This window comes from Physeter macrocephalus, chromosome 1 (genome assembly GCF_002837175.3).
Source record: "Physeter macrocephalus isolate SW-GA chromosome 1, ASM283717v5, whole genome shotgun sequence".
NCBI classification, from domain to species: domain Eukaryota; kingdom Metazoa; phylum Chordata; class Mammalia; order Artiodactyla; family Physeteridae; genus Physeter; species Physeter macrocephalus.
In genome coordinates, this window is record NC_041214.2 from 114,636,587 (window position 1) to 114,657,663 (window position 21,077).

Below are 21,077 nucleotides of genomic sequence, written 5' to 3' on the forward strand. Positions count from 1 at the left end.
AGCGGGAGAGGCCCACGTACCGCAAAAAAAAAAAAAAAAAAAAAAAAAAAAAAGTTTTTATATACTCTCCAAGTGTTGTGAATGTTTGAAAATAGCATACATCAGATATGCTAAATTTACACCTTAGAATTACGTGAAGGTCACTAAGGATTAATGAGAGAACTATTCACTTTTAAAGAAAGTAAATTCAAATAGCTAAGGAATAAAATATGTATTATCGCATCTTTCATCCCTTTTCCAAGTGTCATACCCATTTCTATAAACACTGACTCTGTCCATGCCATTATTCCTGTTGATTTTTGCCCTTATGTATAAATCCTTTCTTCCTATATGTAAAGTTTAGTTTACTTAATAAAGCGTTAACTAAATGACCTAGACCCTTCTGATTTCCTATATCTATACTCCCAGCCATGTCTTATATACCCACTGCAGTTTACACTGGCTCTTGTGCAGTCTACCGCGCTTTTTTTTTTAATGTACACACACGATTTCTTTATTATACTATAGGCGTTTTGAGGTTTAGTGTGACTTTATATTTCTTACAACAGCTATGGGGAAAAAGCAGTATTGATTCCAGTCCTACCTTCACCACAGTGACTTGTGATACATGAACTTGTTTTCAGTATCCTACAAATGATCATTAGTGACTTGTTTGATTGTCCTAACAGTGACCCTTAGTGACCTCTTCTGAAAATTGAGTCTGTTAATTTTGAATAAGAGTCTACAAAGAAAATTATTCATAATATATCATTTCTAAAAATTAAAGGTTAATATCCAAAATATATAAGGAACTCATACAATGCAATAGTAAATGTACAAGCAATGTGATCACAAAATGTGCTGAGGAACTAAAAAGACCAAAAAACATCCAAATGGCCAAGAGACAGATGAAAAGATTTTCACATTAGTAATAATTAGGGAAATGCAAATTAAAACCAGGAGATATCACCTCACACCTGTCAGAATGCCTGTCATTAAGAAGACAAGATATTACACATGTTGCTGAGAATGTGGAGAAAACTGTTGGTAGGAATGGAAGTTGGTTCAGCCAGTAAGGATAACAATATGGAGGTTCCTTAAATAATTAAAAATAGAACTACCATATGATCTCACAATTCCACTTCTGGGTAAATACTAAAAGGAAATGAAAACAGATTATCAAAAGGATATTTGCACTCCTATGTTTATTGGAGCATTATTCGCAATAGCCAAGATACATAAACATCTAAGTGATCATCAGAGGATAAAAGGATAAAAGCGTGATATATTCAGCCATGAGGAAGAAGGATATGCTTCCACTTGTGACAACATGGATAGAACTTGAGGACATTATGCTAAGTGTGCAAAGTCAGAGAAAGACAAATACTGTAAGATATAACTTACATGTGCATCTAAAAGAGCCAAACTCATAAAAATAGGGTAAAATCGTGGTTACTAGGGGCAGGGGGGTGGGAGAATTGGAGAGATGTTTGAGTGTATAAACTTGAAACTAGTAGATAAATAATTCTGTAGATCAAATGCACACTATACTGGATATAGACAACAATATTTTATTATAATCATTAAAATTACTAAGAGACCAGATCTTAATTATTCCCATAACACAAAAGAAATGATAATTATACGATGTGATAAGAGTGCTAACTCATGTTACAATAGCATTCGTATTACTGTTTACCATTGTATCAAGTCAACGGGTGTTATACCTTAAACTTACACATTATATGTCAAACATATTTTAATAAAGATCTATATTTTTAACAAAAATTTAGATATCTTTCTTTTATCTGAGTTGACTCATCTATGATTTTTCTGTTTCTAAGAAAATTATATAAGACTTTCTGAAGTATATTACAGTAGATTCAAAGCTAATAAAAGTAATTTTGACTTTATACTTTAGTTTTCTAACAATTAGAAAAAGAGAAAACCCTTTAAATTGTAATAGAATTTTTGGGAACACGTTTTGTTTTCCTTTAAATGGTTATCTTCTAGCAATATTTAGTGATCCATTAGGAATATTGACTGATGTGTCTAATATTAATTCTGTGATCAAAATGGGTGTATTTTTCCTTAATCAAAACATCAAAATAAAGGCCTTTGCTGAACATTTTATTTATTTGTTTTAAAATATTAAATATAAGCTACTTAATTATTCATCCTAGCTAAAAAAAACATTCCACATAAGTGCCTGAATTGTTGAACAGAGTTACTTTGTTTCCTAACCTGTATATTTTGAGGTTCTACCTTAATCAGAAAAGTCAGAGTGAATTGCAGTGTCAATTTCATCCTAGTTTTTCCATAGCCTTCAGTTTTGAGAAGAGCTGGGAAGATAACTGAGTAGTTGAAATCTAACAACAACAACAAAAATGCTTAATACCTCAGATAAATAAATATTAATGGATACTAATACTAAAATTTAAAATAGAATATATCCCTCACCTAGATTTTACTGAAAAAAGCCTTGTTTGGTTTGTGATGTTAGATCTCATAGAATTTCAGAATATAAACCTTGGTCTATAAAACATTTGGGATTAAAAGAATGAAAATATGGGTGACTACAAATAGGTTAGAGCCAATAATTATGTTCCTTACAATGCTACTTTAAAATTCTCTATCAAATCCTGAGGGATTTCCCTGCATCACTGCACTACTGTAGGGAGATTCATAGTCAACACATATAAAGATGCCCTGTGAGACAGTGAGGTTAAAGCAAATTACACATGGAATCTAAATAATAAAACGAATGAATATAACAAAGAGAAACAAACCCACTGATACAGAGAACAAACTATCAATTAACAGTGGGAGAGGAAATGAGCATGCTTAAGATAGGGTTAGAGGATTGAGAGGTACAAAGTACTATGTATAAAATAAAAAAGCTACAATGATATGTTGTACAACACAGGGAATATAGCCAATATTTTATACTAACTTTAAAAGGAGTATAATCTATAAAAGTAATGAATCATTATGTTGTACACCTAAACTAATATAACACTGTACATCAACTATACTTCCATTAAAAAAATGAATTAGAGAGAGTATGATGATATGGAAAATTTGCAAGGGTGATACAGCACACGAAACATTGGATTCCCTAAAGGAAAATAACAATGCAACAGAAATTATATTTAAATTATAATCCATGGATATTTGGAGAAAAACAGAAGAACTTTAATATACATTTTGAAACACACTTGAGAAAAACAGAAAAACTTTAATATACATTTTGAAACACACTTGAGAAAAACAGAAGAACTTTAATATACATTTTGACACTTGATCCAGAAAAAGGCACTCTAAGGTATGTCCTAATAAAAGTGAAACTATTTGTCTTCAATTTAAAGAAAAATGACCTGCAACTCCACGTAGAAAGGCAATTTCACTTCCAGAGAAAGAAAATCAAGGCACAAAGTGTATGTATCTCTGTGTATGTGTGTGTGCATAATGTTTTGTCTCTATGCTGCCATTTGAGTAAGAAATATTTTCTTATATTTACAAAGAATCAGAAGGAATATAGACCAGAATGTAGCGAACTAGGCTTATAGGACCCCTATGGAAAAATATAAATTGTTTGTCTGATTCTCATTATAATGCAGGAAATGCACTAGATTAGCTTAGTCATCTTGTAAAAGAGAGCAAGAAATCTATCAGAGACAACTGTGGTCATTATCAGAAGGACTCAAGCACCATCTTGAAGTTTTTGAGTTGAGTTGCTATAACCAAAGATGAGACAAATTTGGCATCAAAATGGATAGTACATATAATGGATTTAAGCTGATAAAACATGTTAAATCTATGAATTCATAATGATAATTTTCAGTATGATAATGATCTTCATAGGATATTAGGAAAACAACTTATTCTGAAAATGGATAATTAGGTTTATTCTGGTTTTTCTCTGTGAATTGTATCTGTTTTTTACTTTCAGGTTTGACTTTTTTTAGGAAGTAAAGCTTTGACTCTTTAGAGTGAAAGAAAGAAAGAGAAAAGAGAGGGGGAATGAGGTAGGAAACTGGGAGAAAGGGGAGGGAGAGTTGGGAGAGGAGTAGACTAGAAGGGAGGGAAGGATAAAGAAAAGAGGGGAGAAGAGATGGAAAGGAGTGAACTAGGAAAAGGATAGAAAAGGGAAGGGATAGAAGAGGAAAAGAAAAAGAAATAAAAAATTTTTAAAAAGAAAGAAGAGCAAGGCAAGCAGGCAAGGAGGAAAGAAATAAAGACTCCATCCTTATATAGAAAAATGAATGATGAAGAAAACATGCCAAAGATACTCACTCTGAAATTTTATAAAGCCACTGATAAGTAAAAATTCTAAAAGTTTCAGAAAGAAAACACGGCATTGGGAACCAAAATTACGTATAATTTTCCAAAAGCAACATACCTTGCTGTAGTATGGAGAATGCCTTCAACATTCCAAAGAAATTTATTTAATCTAGAACTCTATGGAAACCAAATTATTAATAATGTGTGAGGAAAGAACAAAGATCATTTACAACACATCTAGACTGCAAATCTTGACTGCCAAAGAGACAATCAAGATTTCCCAACAGAATGAGAGAATGAACCTTGAAGAGCAATGTGGAGAGTTTGGAAATAGAGTATTGAACATAGGAAATCAACAAAGGAAAGTGTCAGGGCCTACTGAGCATACTCTCCAGTCTGGAGCAGGAAGATGGAGGGCACAAGTAAAAAGTCTGTAGGATAAGAAAAGAACAGAAGATTATTTAAGAGTTGAGTTTTTTTTTTTTTTTTTTGTGGTACGTGGGCCTCTCACTGTTGTGGCCTCTCCCATTGCGGAGCACAGGCTCCGGACGCGCAGGCTCAGCGGCCATGGCTCACGGGCCCAGCCGCTCCGCGGCATGTGGGATCTTCCCGGATCGGGGCACGAACCCGTGTCCCCTGCATCGGCAGGCGGATTCTCAACCACTGTGCCACCAGGGAAGCCCAAGAGTTGAGTTTTAAGGAATATATTTGATGATATCAAAGGATTTAATTGAGGATTAATGAAGGATTTAATTGAGCAAATTGGAAATAAAATTTTTATTAACTTAAAAAAATTACACAGTCATAAGCATGGGAGTGGAAAGTATTTGCAGGTCCCTATGAAAACTGAGTATCAAATTGTCAAAAATAGTGATAATCATCCAAAATGAGAGAAATGGGGAGGTATTTAAATAAATAGATAAATATTTATTAACCATAACAGGAAGTTGATGCACATGTCTGTAAGTGATACAAAGAAATAGCAAGATAAATATTCATAGAAAGAGAGAAAAAATTAGAAAGTTATTTACCTGAAATGCATATGTTATTATGGGCAAAATACTACCTTTTTTTTTTTTTTTTTTGCAGTATGCGGGCCTCTCACTGTTGTGGCTTCTCCCATTGCAGAGCACAGGCTCCGGACGCTCAGGCTCAGCGGCCATGGCTCACGGGCCCAGCCGCTCCACGCATGTGGGATCTTCCCGGATCGGGGCACGAACCCGTATCCCCTGCCTCGGCAGGCGGACTCTCAACCACTGCGCCACCAGGGAAGCCCTACCCATTTTAGAATGTGTATTTTAGTACTCTTTTAAAAATTATTTTCTAAATAAAAGTTAAAAATAAATAAAAGGACAACAGAAAGGGGGACCAGTCTTAGCTGTTGATATTGTTCAGGTGAAAGATGATGGCAGCATGGGGATTGTGAATTAGTGTAAACGGAGAAATTTGGGCACAGAGACAGTTGACAATTCCTGTGAAAGTTTGGAGGGAATAGTAGAAGGAGATGAGGGATGACCTCTAACTTCTTCCTTTTGCCAAACTGTTTGGAAGAGGCTACCACCAAGATTGAGAAGACCCGGGAAAACCATTTTTGTTTGGAAAATTTGAGAATTGCTTTTTGATCATGTTAAATTTGAGATGTCTTTGAGGCATTCAAATAACCATGTCCTTCTTGGCAGTTGGAGCCATGAATCTGGAAATTAGGGAAGTTGCCAGTACTGGAAACATACGTTCAGGGTCATCTTCATATTGATGCCATTAAAAGTCATAAAAATAGATGGAGTCATCTAAAAAGAAAGAATTGGGAGAAAAGAATAGAGAGTCTTAAAGTTGAAGCTCATAGAATCCTAATATTTAGACTGGGTAGAAGAGTTTTCTCCAATTATAGTACTTATTACTATTTAGTTTAACAACATTTAAACAACATTTAAAATTTTCTTTCTTCCCTACTAGAATATAAGTGTATAGATTGGGACTGTTGTGTTTTTGTTGCGCAAGTTAGATAGGCTTGGAATAGGCCTCTCTGTATATGTGTGTGCATGTGATTGTTTGATTGTGCAAGAATAAAAAGGAGGCATAAGAAATCAGTGAATAAGAGAAGAGTTAGTTAATACATGCTTTTGCTATAATATATAATAATGCTATAATTCTCACTTAACAGCATTCTAAAAAGAATCCCCGTTGAGTAAAAGTGCTATGTAAAACAATTTAAGCTATGGGAAAAGAAAAAATACAAATTATGTTTATATATATATATATGTTTATATAATATCTCTGAATGAGGGGGGCTGTCTTGTGAATTTTAACACAAATGGAAGAGATAAAAAATTAACAAATTGACCTAGAAGTGGGATTGCTGGATCATATGGTAATTTTCTTTTTAAGTCTTTGAGGAATCTCTGTAATTTTTCCATAGTGGCTGTACCAATTTATGGTCCCACCAGCATGTTACAATTGTTCCCTGTTCTCTCAGTTTCAACAATACTTGTCTTGGGTTTTTGATAATACCCATTCTAATAAGTGTGAAATGATATCTTATTGTGGTTTTGATATGCATTTCCCTGATGATTAGCGATGTTGAGTACCTTTTCACATATGTCTTCTTTAGCCATATGTTTGCCTTTGGTAAAACATCTATGAAGTCCTCTTCCCATTTTTAATCAGATTATTTGGTTTTTCCCTATTGAGTTGTATGAGTTCTTTATATATTTTGCATATTAACCCCTTATCAGATATATGATTTGCAAATATTTTCTCTCATTTGGTTGGTTGCCTTTTCATTTTGTTGACGGTTTCCTTTGTTGTTAAGAAGTTTTGTTGTTTAATGTAGTCCCACTTGTTTATTTTTGCTTTTGTTGCCTTTGCTTTCTTGTTAAATCCAAAAAATTATCATCAAGTCTACTGTCAGGAGCTTACTGCCTATATTTTCTCCAGGAGTTTATGGTTTCAGGTCTTATATTTGATTCTTTAATCCATTTTGAGTTAAATTTTCTGTAAGGTGAAAGATAGTGATCTACTTGTATTCTTTTGCATGTGGCTGTCCAATTTCTCCAGCACCATTTATTGAAGATACTCTTCTTTCCCCATCTTGTAAATTAATTGATTATATTTGCATGGGTTTGTTTCTGGACTCTGTATTCTATACTGTTGATCTTTGTGTCTGCTTATATGCCATTACCATGCTTTTTGATTACTATAGCTTTGTAATATAATTTGTAGTCTGAAAGCATGATGCATCCACCTTCATTCTTTATCAGGATTGCTTTGGATACTTGGGGTATTTTGTGGTTCCATTCAAATTTTAAAATTGTTTATTTCTGTGGAAAGTGCCATTAGAATTTTTTTTATTGCTGTGTACTTAATTATTTTCCTTATTGAGGTGGAGTTGAAGAATAATATTATATAAGTTTCAGTTGTACAATATAGTGTTTCACAATTTTTATAGGTAATACTCCTTTATTTTTATAAAATATTGCCAATTTTCACAGTGCTGTACAATATATCCTTGTAGGTTATTTATTTTGTGCATAGTTGTTTGTACCTCTTAATCACCTGACCCTATCCTGCCCCTTCCCCTTCCCTCTCTCCACTGGTAACCTCTAGTTTATTCTCTATATGTGTGATTCTGTTTCTGTTTTGTTACATTTGCTAGTTTGGTTTATTTTTTTAGATTACACATATAAGTGCTATCATACAGCGTTTGTCTTTCTCTGTTGAACTTATTTCACTAAGCATAATATCCTCTAGGTACATCCATGTTGGTGCAAATGGCAAAATTTTATTCTTTTTTATGGCTGAGTAGTATTCCTTTGTATATACATATCACGTCTTCTTTACCCATTCATCTGTTGATGGATACTTAATTTGCTTCCTTATCTTGGATATTTAAACAATGCTGCTATGAACATTGGGGTGCATGTATCTTTTCAAATTAGAGTTTTAATTTTCTTTGGATAAATACCCCAGAGTGGAATTGCTGGATCATATGGTAGTTCTGTTTTTAGCTTTTTGAGGAATCTCCATACTGCTTTCCACAATGGCTGTACCAGTTTATATTCCAAACAACAGTGTATGAGGATTCCCTTTTCTCCACATCCTCACCAACGTTTGTTATTTGGGGTCTCTTGGATTATAGCCATTTTGATGGGTGTGAGGTGATATCTCATTGTGGCTTTGATTTGCATTTCTCTTATAATTATCCATGTTGAGCATCTCTTCATGTGCTTGTTCATCATCTGTATATCTTCTTTGGAAAAATGTATATTCAATTCTTCTGCCCATTTTTTAATTGGGTTGTTTGTTTTTATGATGTGGAATTGTATGAACTATTTATATATTTTGGATATTAACTCTTTATCAGTCATATTATTTACAAATATTTTCTCCTTGTCAGTAGTTTGTCTTTTCATTTTGTTGATGGTTTCCTTCTGTGTAAAACTCTTAAGTTTAATTACATCCCATTTCTTTGTTTTTTACTTTTACTTCCTTTACCTTATGAGAAAATGCCAAAAAATTTTGCTATGATTTGTGTCAAAGAGCATTCTCCGCCTTTGTTTTCTTCTAGGAGTTTTATGATTTCTCGTCTTACATTTAGGTCTCTAATCCATTTTGAATTTATTTTTGTATATGGTATGAGAAAATGTCCTAAGTTCATTCTTTTACATGTAGCTGTCCAGTTTTCTCAGCACCATTTATTGGAGTCTTTTCTCCAATAAGTGGCGCTGAGAAATATAGTGGAGAAATGTTTTTTCTCCATTGCATATTCTTGCCTCCTTTGTTCATCAATTAATGGTCATAAGTGCATGGGTTTATTTCTGAGTTTTCTATTCTGTTCCATTGATCTATGTGTCTGTTTTTTGAGTTGGTAACATACTGTTTTGATGACTGTAGCTTTGTAGTATAGTCTGAATTCAGGAACCGTTGCACCTCCTGCTCTGTTCTTTTTTGTCAAGATAGTTTAGGCTGTTTAGAGTCTTTTGTGTTTCCATACAGATCTTAAAATTATTTGTTCTAGTTCTGTGGAAAATGCCATTGGTTTTTTGATATGGATTGCATTGACTCTGTACATTGTCTTGGATAGTATGGTAATTTTAACAATATTAATTCTTCCAACCTCAAATCACAGTATATCTTTCCATCTGTTTGTGTCATCTTCAATCTCTTTTATCTGTGTCTTGTATTTTTCTGAATACAGATCTTTTGCCTCCTGAGGTGGATTTATTCCTAGGCATTTAAGTCTTTTTGATGAGATTATAAATGGAATTGTTTTCTTTATTTCTCTTTCTGATGGTTTGTTGTTAACGTGTAGAAATGCAACAGATTTCTCTATATTAACTTTGTATCCTGCAACTTTACTGAATTCATTGACGAGCTTTAGTCATTTTTTGGTGTCATCTTTAGGATTTTCTATGTATAGGATCATGTCATTTGCAAACAGTGACAGTTTTACTTCTTTGTTTCCAATTTTGATTCCTTTTATTTCTTTTTCTTGTCCACTTGCTGTTGCTAGAACTTCCAATATTATGCTGAAAAAAGTGGCGAGAGGGCATCCTTACATTGTTCCTGATCTTAGAGGAAATGCATTCAGCTTTTCACCATTGAATATAATGTTAGCCTTGGGCTTCTCATATATGGCCTTTATTATCTTGAGATAAGTTCCCTCTATACCCATTTTGTGGAGAGATTTTATCATAAATGGAATATGGATGTTGAATTTTGTGAAAAGTTTTTTCTTCATCTATTGAGATGAACATATGGTTTTTATTCTTATTTTGTTAATGTGGTGTATCACATTGATTGATTTGAAGATATTGAACCATCCTTGCATCACTTGGTTAAATCCCACTTGATCATTTTGTGTGATCTTTTAATGTATTGTTGGATTCAGTTTGCTAATATTTTGTTAAGGATTTTTGCATCTATGTTCATCTGTGCTATTGGCCTATAATTTTCTTTTTTAGTGATATCTTTGTCTGGTTTTGCTTTCAGGCCTACAGTGGCCTCATGTAATGCGTTCAGCAGCATTCCTGCCTCTGCAAATTTTTGGAAAAGTTTGAAAATGATAGATGTTTACTTTTCTCTAAATATTTGGTAGAATTCTCCTGTGAAGCCATCTTGTCCTGGACATTTGTTTGCAGGGAATTTTGTTTTTTACTATTGATTCAATTTCTTTCCTGCTAATAGGTGTGGTCATATTTTGTATTTTTTTCCAGGTTCAGTCTTGGGAGAGTGTACATTTCTAAGAATTTGTCAATTTCCTTCTAGGTTATATATTTTATTGGCTTATAGTTGTTCTTAGTAATCTCTTATGATCCTTTGTATTTCTATGGTGTTGTTTGTAACTTCTCATATTACATTTCTAATTTTATTGATTTACACCCTCTCTTTTTTTTCTTGATGTGTCTGGCTATAGGTTTATCAATTTTATTTATCTTTTCAAAAAGCCATATTTTGGTTTTTTTAATCCTTTTTATTGTTTTTAGTCTCTATTATATGTATGTCTGCTCTCAGTTTTATGATTCCTTTTTATCTACTAGCTTTGGGTTTTTTAGTCCTTCTTTTTACAGTTCCTTTATATATATGTGTGTGTGTATGTGTATATATATATATATATATATTTTTAAGATCCCTGTATTTGTGTATACTGTATATTTGTATATATGTGTGTGTATGTGTGTATATATATATATATATATATATATTTTAAACCCCTGTATTTGTAATCTCCTCCCCTCACAGTTACTGTTTTTAACATCTTGTTTTATATCTGTTTTGTGTATCTTCTAACTGCTTATTTTGGATATAGATGATTTTATTACTTTTGTTTTTCAACCTTTGTACTAGCTTTGTGCATGGATGATTTACTACCTTTATTGCATATTTGCCTTTATGGATGAGTTTTTTCCTTCCATAATTTCCATGTTTGTACTTGTGGTCTTTTCTTATTCACTTAGAGAAGTTCCTTTAACATTTCTTGTAAAGCTACTTAGCTGATCTTGCCATCAAATCTGAATGAGAGCCTTGCTAGGTCGACTATTATTGGTTGTAGTTTTTTCCCCTGTCATCACTTTATATATATTGTGCCACACTCTTCTGGCCTGCAAGTTTCTGCTGAAAAATCAGTTAATAGCCCTATGGGAATTCCCTCATTTGTTCCTTATTGCTTTTCCTTTGTTACTTTTAATATTCTCCCTTTATCTTTAGTCTTTGCCATTTTAGGTACAATGTGTCTTGGTATGTTTCTCTTGGGTTAATCCTGTATGGGAGTCTCTTGCTTCCTGGACTTGGATGTCTGTTTCCTTTCCCAGGTTAGGGAGGTTTTAAGTTGTTATGATTTGAATATATTCTCAGCCCCTTTTTCTCCCTCTTCTCCTTCTGGACCCCTATAATGCAAATATTAGTGTGCTTGATGTTGTCCTAGAGGTCTCTTAAATTTCTTTTCATTCTCTTTTCTTTTTTCTGTTCAGTATTAGTAATTTCTACAACTCTGTGTCACTGATCCATTTATCTGTATCATTTAATATACTGTTGATTCTTTCTAGTGTATTTATTTTCTAACTCTTGTTAGAAACTTAACTTCTTGCTTTGTGCGTCCATTCTTCTCCTGAGTTCTTTCATCATTATTATGATCACTACCCTGAACTCTTTCTCAGGTTGATTGTCTCTGTCCACTTCACTTAGTTTTTCTTTTGGGGCTTTATCTTGTTCCTTCATTTAGAACATGTTCCTTTGTCATCTCATTTTGCCTAATTTGTTTTTTTATTTCTATGTGTTTTGTAGGTTGGTCACGTTTCCCAACCTTGGGGAATTGGCCTTTTATAGGAGAGAGCCTATGCATCCCAGCAGTGCACTCCCCTCTCATCACCAGGGCTGGATGCTGTAGGGTTGCCCCTATGTGGGCTGCATCATTCTTTCTGTTGTGGTAGGCTGACTACTGTGGGCAGTCTGGTAGGCTTGGTTGTCTCCTGGTCCATGTTGGTTGCCAGGCCCTGCCTTGTATGGAGGCTGCTGTGGCTGGCTGGTGAGACTGGGTCACAGGGCTGCTTGCTGCAGAACTCCAGTGAGCCCCATAGCTAGTTCTGGCTCACTGGTGGGCAGAGGCGGGGTCCAGGAGACTCCAGGGCTGGTGACACCCCACTGGTGGGTAAATCCAGTTCCTGAGACTAGTCCTGGCCCACTGGCAGGCAGAGTCAAGTCCTGGGGTCTGGTTGTAGGGGCCCAGGTATCCCAGAGTTGGTGTCAGACAACTGTTGGGTGGGGATGATTCCTGCTGGCTGTGGGGTCAGGGCTGTCTCAAAGCTTGTTTTGGCCTGCTAGTTGGTAGGGCCAGGGCCCAGCTGGTCCTGAGCTACTGCTGGCCCACTGGTGGGAGGGCTAGGTCTGCAGGTTGCAGGGAAATGATTGTCCTGTGGCTATTGTCTGCCCACTAGTGTGTGAGGCTGGTCGCAAGTCTAGAGCATGCACACTGGAAGTCAGGGCCAGGAATTCTGGGGCTGGTGCCTACCCACATGTGGGTAGAGCTGGGTCCTGGGGTCTCTGGCTGCAGGGCTCTGGGGTTCCCTGGTCTAATTCTTGCACACTGGTGTATGGGGCCAAGTCCGAGTGCCTGGGGGCTCAGGCAGCCATTCTCCTTGCTCCCCGGCCCGGCCACAGCACAGCTTCTGGCTGGGATAGCCCCCTGGTCCCGTGGAGCCTGCAAGTTGCTGGTGGGGCGGAGCGCCCGCCTGTCCCCTCCTCTCGCCCTTCCTCAGACCTGCCCTCTTTGGAGATCACCTCCCCCATCCCCCAGGAATAGGCGTGGGGAGAGAGAATCACAGTCCTGGACTGAGGGGCGAGGACCCCGGGGTCCCAGGTGGGGGGCTGTTGCCACGCTGGGGGTTAGCTTTGGGAAGTCTGGGGTCTGGGTGTTGTGGGAATGACAGGTGGTCTGATTAGGGGGTGGGGTGCCTCCAGGGGGAGGGAGGCCAGTCTGGAGAAGGGCATAGTGCCAGCAGGAGGGGCTGTTAAGCTAGACTCTGGGGTTGTTCCTGACAAGGGCCACAGAAGGCATCGTGGCCCAGGCTGAACCCTGCACCTGCACCCCTTGGGGCTTGGTGCTGGTGGGAGGGGCTGCAGGCAGGGAGGGAGGAGCTCACCTGCCTGCCAGCTGGCTGGAGACAGGGCCCAGGGGCCCAGACTCAGAGGCTAAGGACTTAGCCAGGATTGGCTGATACTCCCACTGGCCCAGCCTGGTCAGCCCCATCTCCAGGCCCTGACTCCAGGACCTGTTCAGCTTCTCTGTGGCTGACCATTCTCTCACCCAAGCCTCTGCCCCCTCTCCCAAGCTCCCACCTCACTTTCCATCACAAGATCTATAGCTGCCCGCCCCCCTGCCATGGCCCCCGACTCTGCAACATGCCAAGATTGCCCCCTCCCCCCAGCATATCTTCTCCTGCACCGGCTGGCTCCCTGGGTGGCCCTGAGCCTGCATGGCTCCACCCATGCCACCTCACGCCAGCCCCACCACCTGCAACTGGGCCACACCTCCCCCAGCTGCCCCTCCTCTCTGGGCCTCCACCAAGCCCTCTCCCACCTTCTCATGGGGACAGGGAGATTCTTCTGCTCCCCACCACTCCAGCTTAGCCCTCAGCTACCCTTGACCCTCACCCTCTCTGCCTTCCCTTCTCCTCTCCCCTCATTTCTCAGCCCTACTCAGGCCCTGACTTCTCTTTGGCTTCACAGCACCCAAAGCTGAGACCCCAGCCCTGGCCAGCCCTGGGAAGCCTGGGGCTGGGGAAGCCCAGGAGGAGGAGGGGTGAGGCGAGGGACACACCCCAGGGCCACTGGCAGCGACGCTGGAGCAGGCCCAGGAGCTGTTTCTGCTGTGCGACAAGGAGGCCAAGGGCTTTATCACCCGCCACGACCTGCAGCTGAGCCCCCAGCCCCAAGAGGCCGCCCGCCCCAGGGCTGACCTTCGCTACTCAGCCTTGCCATCCTTGCCCGGCCAAGGCCTGCAGAGCGACCTGCCCCTCACGCCCGAACAGCTGGAGGCTGTGTTCAAATGTCTGGACCAGGCGCACACCGGCTTCCTCACGGCTCGGGAGTTCTGCCTTGGCCTGGGTGAGCCCGGCCCCTGAGCCCCACCCCCGACCCCGCTGCTCAGACACCCTCCGCTGGCACATGTGGGACTCTCTAGGGCCCACAGCCCACGTGGGTGGCAGCCCGTGCTTCTCCCTGGCCTTCCTCCGGAGCACAGGCCGGTGTCTGTACACCCAGGCACCACGGGAAGCCCCACAGATGCTGTGGCATATGTGGAGATGACCTGCTCCCTGAGCCAAACCCAGGTGGGGCTGGGAGCCAGGCGTGTCTCATTTTGGCCTGAGTCCAGCTGTCACCTCCCATTCCCGGGGCAAGAATCGGACCAGAATAAGGAAGAAAAACAGGAAACTGGGCTCAGAGAAAGGGCAGGATATGTGTGTGGAGGTGGGGGTGGGGGGAGGGGAGGCTACGGAGGTAACCCACAGCCCCGTAATCTCTCCCTCCCATGCCCGCAGGGAAGTTGGTGGGTGTGGAGTCCGTCCCGGGTGCCCTGCCCTCCCCGGTTCCAGAGGAAACCTTCGAGGCGGGCTGGTCGGATGTGCAAGGCACCGGGGGCTCCCTGGAGGAGAAGGACGAGGAAGACGAGGAGGAGGAGAGATTCTGCTCTGCTCTGGAGCAGCTGGGGGTGGCCCGGGTCCTGGGCGAGTAAGTCGGTGCTGACCCGGCTCCCAGCATCCTCATCTGCTCTCTGTCCACCTGCATGCTGCCTGTCCGTGTCCCCTGCATGTTTGTTCCCAGGCAGGGTCCCTAGGCCGGGTCTGGCCCAGTCCTTCCTTCTCAGCTGCAACTACTGCGCGCCGGGCATGATTTCCCACAGAATTTGCATTTCAGGAGGCAGCAGTCAGGGCTGCCCCCCATCACAGGCACAGCCGTGTGTACACAAGGACACTACCCCATGTACACACACCTCCTGGCCACACAAGCCCCGCACAGGCACAGACTCCCGCAGGGGTGAAAGCACCCAGGAGAGGCATGCCCTGCTTGTGCAAAGACTACAGGGGCCTCTGGGGGCTTCTTACCCTGCAGGGTGGGGTGGGGAGTCCCCGCTTCAGCTTCAGCCTCTGCCCTCCCCCGTCCCGCCCCTGCAGGCAGCGGGCAATTCAGACGCTCTGGACCCGGCTGCAACGTGAGCGACCCGAACTGCTGGGCTCCTTCGAGGACGTTCTGATGCGAGCGTCGGCCTGCCTGGAGGAAGCGGCCCGAGAGCGGGAGGGCCTGGAGCAGGAGCCGCGGCGGTGAGGGCTGGGGCGCTGGGGGCGGCCTGAAGGCCAGGTGGAGGGGCTCCGCGAGGTGGTAGAGGCGGGGTCGGGGGCTGTAGTGCTGGCAGGTTCTAAGCAGCTGTCTCACCCCCGGTTTCCCGAAGGCGGGAGAGCGAGCACGAGAGGGTGGTGCGGTGTCTGTACCAAGAGATCGAGCAACAGCCTCGCGAGCAGCGCCAGCGCCTGCGCAGTCAGGTGGTCCCGCAGCGCCGCCCCGCGCCCGGCCCAAGCTGGGACGCGCGGGTGTCCCCGGCCCCGCCTTCTCCGAAGCGGACCCACCCGCGCTAGAGATTTCAGAGGTAGGAAGACACGTGGAGTTAATGGAAAGTTTATGAAAAACTCTAACTGGAGACTCATGTACCCTTAAGGTTTTGGATCAAGGATTTGCTCTTTTAGCAGAGAATTATAGACCATTCCGAAACAAAACAATCAAAAAACCCCCAAAACTCCCTGGTGTACTATGAAACATGCTAGAGAAAGTGCTCCTGCCTTTGGGACATTAAGTGACCAAAACCAGAATTGCCTTCATGAGCTGGAATTTGTCACACTAACAAGTGTAAGGTTGAGGAGAACCAGGAGCAATTCATTCGAAGCTGAAGGTGGCAAATTCAGGGATCTGGCCTAAGCAGGGCAGAGAATACCATAAGCCTTGCCAGCCGGCGACCCAGACCTTTTTGTCATCTACCACCATCGCACTGACGTCTTTCCCTCAGCTCACCCATCTGGCCTCAGAAAGCCAAATAGGTTCTTGGATGGTCATCTTGGTGTGTTGATGTCATAATGTACAGCTGTTGAACTATAGCTCCACCCAAGGTGACCGTGAAAGGCATCACTAAGGGGAAATTCTCCCTTAGAGCAGGGGAATAATCATCTATTTCCATTGTATAGAAAGAGAAATGGTCCAAGCTAAGAAGATATAGACTCAGGGTAGAGGTGTAAAGTTTGGATATTGGTCAGTGTCCTGTGGGGAGAAACATGAGAAGGTCAGAGACCAGGAAATCTGAGGAAGAGGCATATGAATGGATTTACTAGGGTGGATACAGTGTTTGGTGATCCTCATTTTCCATATAAATGTCCACCAGAGAGCATCTACCATGGAAGAGCTGTTAAACAACCAAATAGACAGAATTACTCAGCCATTTGAGGTCATCTTGCTTTGTTCATCTGCCATGCCAGTGCTGCCACAATGGCACATGAAAAAAGTGCCGTATTGGCTGGGATGGAGGAATGCATATGCATAGGCTCCAACATTTCCATGCTGATCTAGGTAATGTTCCTTCCAAATGCCTAACTTACCAGAAACCATTGTGGCCCCCAATATAGCAACATCCCTCAAGAAGATCAGCCAGCCACCGGTGTCAAGTTTGCTGCTATGAACCTCTTATATGCTGAAAGTGGCAGAAATGCACCTTGACTAATATCAGCATAACTCAGGTATGAGTTATCTTTCTTATCTGCAAGACCTCAGGTAGCACCAGTATCTGAGGCTGATAGAATGCTGTATAACATGGCATTGGGCCAGAAATCCACTTTTCAGTAAAAGAAGTGTCATACTGGGCAGTGACTGGTACACTGGTTCTCTCCTATTTCACATCAATGGGAAACTACTAGCTTAATAAACAGATGAAACGGCCTGTTGAAAGTATAATTGAGGTGTCAGTACTATGACCTCCAGAGTGCACCTTCCACCAGAAATCAGTGACCATTAAATGGGGCTGTGTCTTCAATAGGTTCAGTACGTGAATCCAGGACTTCCCTAAGTGACCCACTTGGGGAATCTGTACTCTATGTCCCTACATATCTGCACTCTATGGGATTAGAAGTCCTGGTTCTCAGAGGGGAAATGCTCTTACCAGGGAATGCAGCAAGAATTCTATTATACATAAAGCCTCAGCAGCTACCCAGTCACTTTGGATTCCTTGTCCAAGAGACCACCAGGAAAGAAAAGGAGTCCATGAGAATTGAAGGGGGTAATTGACCCTGTTTTCAGGAAGAGACAGGGTTGCTATTATGCAATGGGAGCAGGAAACTTTATGTTTGGCATTCAGGTGATCCATAGGCATCGGCTGGTACTCCCTTGCTCAAGTTTGATAGTAAATAGACAAATGCAGCAATGAGGACTGAAAAGGGCATGGTGGTGTAAGGTTCATATTCCCCAGGGATATGACTTCTGGATTATCCTCCCATATTATCACCTAGAGCAGCAGAGGTATGAGGCAAATGTGAAGGGAACCAAGAGGAGGAAGACGGATATTAGTGTGGCTTTGAGACTAGCTGTAGCCGATGGAACTGCAGGTGTCCCATTAACCTTCATTTTTTTAAGATTCTCCAGGAAAAGAGAAAAATCCAAATTCTGGCGGGGCTTTCCCCAGAACTTATTAAAAAATAAGTAGTTCTGAGCAGTATAAGAGGTAGCCAGTAACGGATCTACTGTTCACAGCCCACATCCCACCTATTTCACTAGCAGTAAGAGTGCTAGTAGCTGACAGCTCTCAACTAAGTCCCTCTGTAGGAAATATCCTTATCTGAAGATAAGTGTCTTATGAAGGTCATATTACTTCCTTGGGGGCAGCCTGTATCCAATGACTATTCATGTAAGGTATAAATTCCAGAGCCCCGACTTAGGGCTTGGGAACTCTGAAGGGACATCACAAACCCCACTTCTCCACAGGATTGGCTAAGGTCTTTTTTTTGTAACTACATTCAAATTATCTTTCTGTCTGATCTTACTTCCTTCATTCAGTTAATAAGCATTGTGCCTGAGGGCATTCCCCAACAGACTTCTTTCATGCACATCTCCATCTCAGAGTCTGTTTCTTTACCTTTAAATAAGCATTTGAAGATAATGGAAAAACACCTTTTATCAAAAATTCCAAAGCCAAATCAGAGATGGAGAAAACAAAATACAAAGATGAAAACTGACTAAAGGTAGAAATGATTTGGAGAAAATGACATAATCATTTTGGAAATTAAGATTAAATTACAAGATCCTCAAAGGTAAGAGATACTACTATCTTTTTTTTTTTTTAATAATGGACTTTTAGTTGAAACTTTCTACTAATTTCACCTTAGAGATAGCACTTTATTTATTTATTTATAAATTTATTTATTTATTTATTTATTTTTGGCTGTGTTGGGTCTTCGTTTCTGTGCGAGGGCTTTCTGCAGTTGCGGCAAGCGGGGGCCACTCTTCATCGCGGTGCGCGGGCCTCTCACTATCTCGGCCTCTCTTGTTGCGGAGTACAGGCTCCAGACACGCAGGCTCAGTAGTTGTGGCTCACGGGCCCAGCCGCTCCGCGGCATGTGGGATCCTCCCAGACCAGGGCTCGAACCCGTGTCCCCTGCATTGGCAGGCAGATTCTCAACCACTGCGCCACTAGGGAAGCCCACTACTATCTTTAAAAGGGTAATTAAAGAGAGGAAAGGAAATGACTAAGAGAATGAATGTGTAAAAAGAATCAGAGGATGATGGTATGGAAAATAAGCAAGGGTTATACACAAACACAAAACTGGAATCCTTGAAAAAGAAAAAAATAATGGAACAGAAATAGTATTTAAAATAATTCACGAAAAATTTGCAGAAAAACAGAAGACTTTAACATACAATTTGAAACATTCTTCTGATAATTGTCCCAGAAAAGTGAACTTCAAGATATATCTTAGTAAAAGTATTAGATTTCAAGTTGGAGAAAACTATTGGTACCTGCATGTAGAAAGACAGCCTCTCTTACAAAGAAAGGAAATCATATAGGCATCTCAACAGCACGTATAAAGCAAGATAACAGTGGATTGATCTCTTCTGAGCTGGGGATGGGATTATACAGGAGGAGCTTCAAGATGGCGGAAGAGTAAGACGCGGAGATCACCTACCTCCCCACAAATACATCAGAAATACATCTACATGTGGAACAGCTCCTACAGAACACCTACAGAACGCTGGCGGAAGACCTCAGACCTCCCAAAAGGCAAGAAACTCCCCACGTACCTGGGTAAGGTAAAAGAAAAAACAGAGGCAAAGAATAGGGACGGGACCAGCACCAGTGGGAGGGAGCTGTGAAGGAAGAAAGGTTTCCACACACTAGAAGCCCCTTCGTGGGCGGAGACTGCGGGTGGCGGAGGGGGGAGGCTTCGGAGCCACGGAGGAGAGCGCAGCAACAGGGGTGCGGAGGGCAAAGCAGAGAGATTCCCGCACAGAGGATCGGTGCCGACCAGCACTCACCAGCCCGAGAGGCTTGTCTGCTCACCCGCTGGGGCGGGCGGAGCTGGGAGCTGAGGCTCGGGCTTCGGTCAGATCCCAGGGAGAGGACTGGGGTTGGCGGCGTGAACACAGCCTGAAGGGGCTAGTGCGCCACAGCTGGCCGGGAGGGAGTCCGGGAACAGGTCTGGAACTGCCGAAGAGGCAAGAGACTTTTCTTTGCCTCTTTGTTTCCTGGTGCGCGAGGAGAGGGGATTAAGAGCGCCACTTAAAGGAGCTCCGGAGAAGGGCGCGAGCCGCGGCTATCAGCGCGGACCCCAGAGACGGGCATGAGACGCTAAGGCCGCTGCTGCCGCCACCAAGAAGCCTGTGTGCGAGCACAGGTCACTCTCCACACCTCCCCTCCCGGGAGCCTGTGCAGCCCGCCACGGCCACGGTCCTGTGATCCAGGGACAACTTCCCCGGGAGAACGCACACCACGCCTCAGGCTGGTGCAACATCACGCCGGCCTCTGCCGCTGCAGGCTCGCCTGCATCCGTACCCCTCTCTCCCCCCGGCCTGAGTGAGCCAGAGCCCCCGAATCAGCGGCTCCTTTAACCCCATCCTGTCTGCGCGAAGAGCAGTTGCCCTCAGGCGACCTACACGCAGAGGCGTGTCCAAATCCAAAGCTGAACCCCGGGAGCTGTGCGAACAAACAAGAGAAAGGGAAATCTCTCCCAGCAGCCTCAGGAGCAGCGAATTAAATCTCCACAATCAACTTGATGTACCCTGCATCTGTGGAATACCTGGATAGACAACGAATCATCCCAAATTGAGGAGGTGGACTTTGGGAGCAATGATATATATTTTTTCCCCTTTTTCTCTTTTTGTGAGTGTGTATGTGTATGCTTCTGTGTGTGATTTTGTCTGTATAGCTTTGCTTTTACCATTTGTCCTAGGGTTCTGTCTGTCCATTTTTTTTTTATTACTTAAACAATTTTTTTTCTTAATTTTTTTTTAATCTAACATTCCTTTTCTTTTTTTTTGGATGACCACAACAAAAGCAACAATGGTTGCAATTACCAAACACGAAACACACTCATACTATGTCATAATATTGACACTTAGTCCAGTAATCCTCCACTGTAACAGCTCCTTTACTTTACAGTGAAAATTGATTTGTATATTTTTTGCCTCTGAGTCCTTGTGGGATTTTTTTTTATTCAAACAGAAAGCCACAAAAATTATAATCATCCTCATCAGTTCACTCAGTCCCATGTAATTAATTTTTTTATCTTGATCTT

At 41.8% G+C, this 21,077-nt stretch overlaps 1 protein-coding gene across 1 annotated transcript; it reads left to right on the forward strand.

Moving 5' to 3' along the window:
- Nucleotides 1-11,486: 11,486 nt before the first annotated feature.
- Nucleotides 11,487-16,990, forward strand: LOC102982709 (EF-hand calcium-binding domain-containing protein 4A-like). Its single transcript, XM_024120334.2, is given in 6 exon segments — nucleotides 11,487-11,496; nucleotides 13,984-14,361; nucleotides 14,796-14,985; nucleotides 15,429-15,575; nucleotides 15,704-15,898; nucleotides 16,923-16,990. Coding segments are annotated over 5 exon segments (909 nt in total). The 3' UTR covers nucleotides 15,888-15,898; nucleotides 16,923-16,990.
- Nucleotides 16,991-21,077: the final 4,087 nt, after the last annotated feature.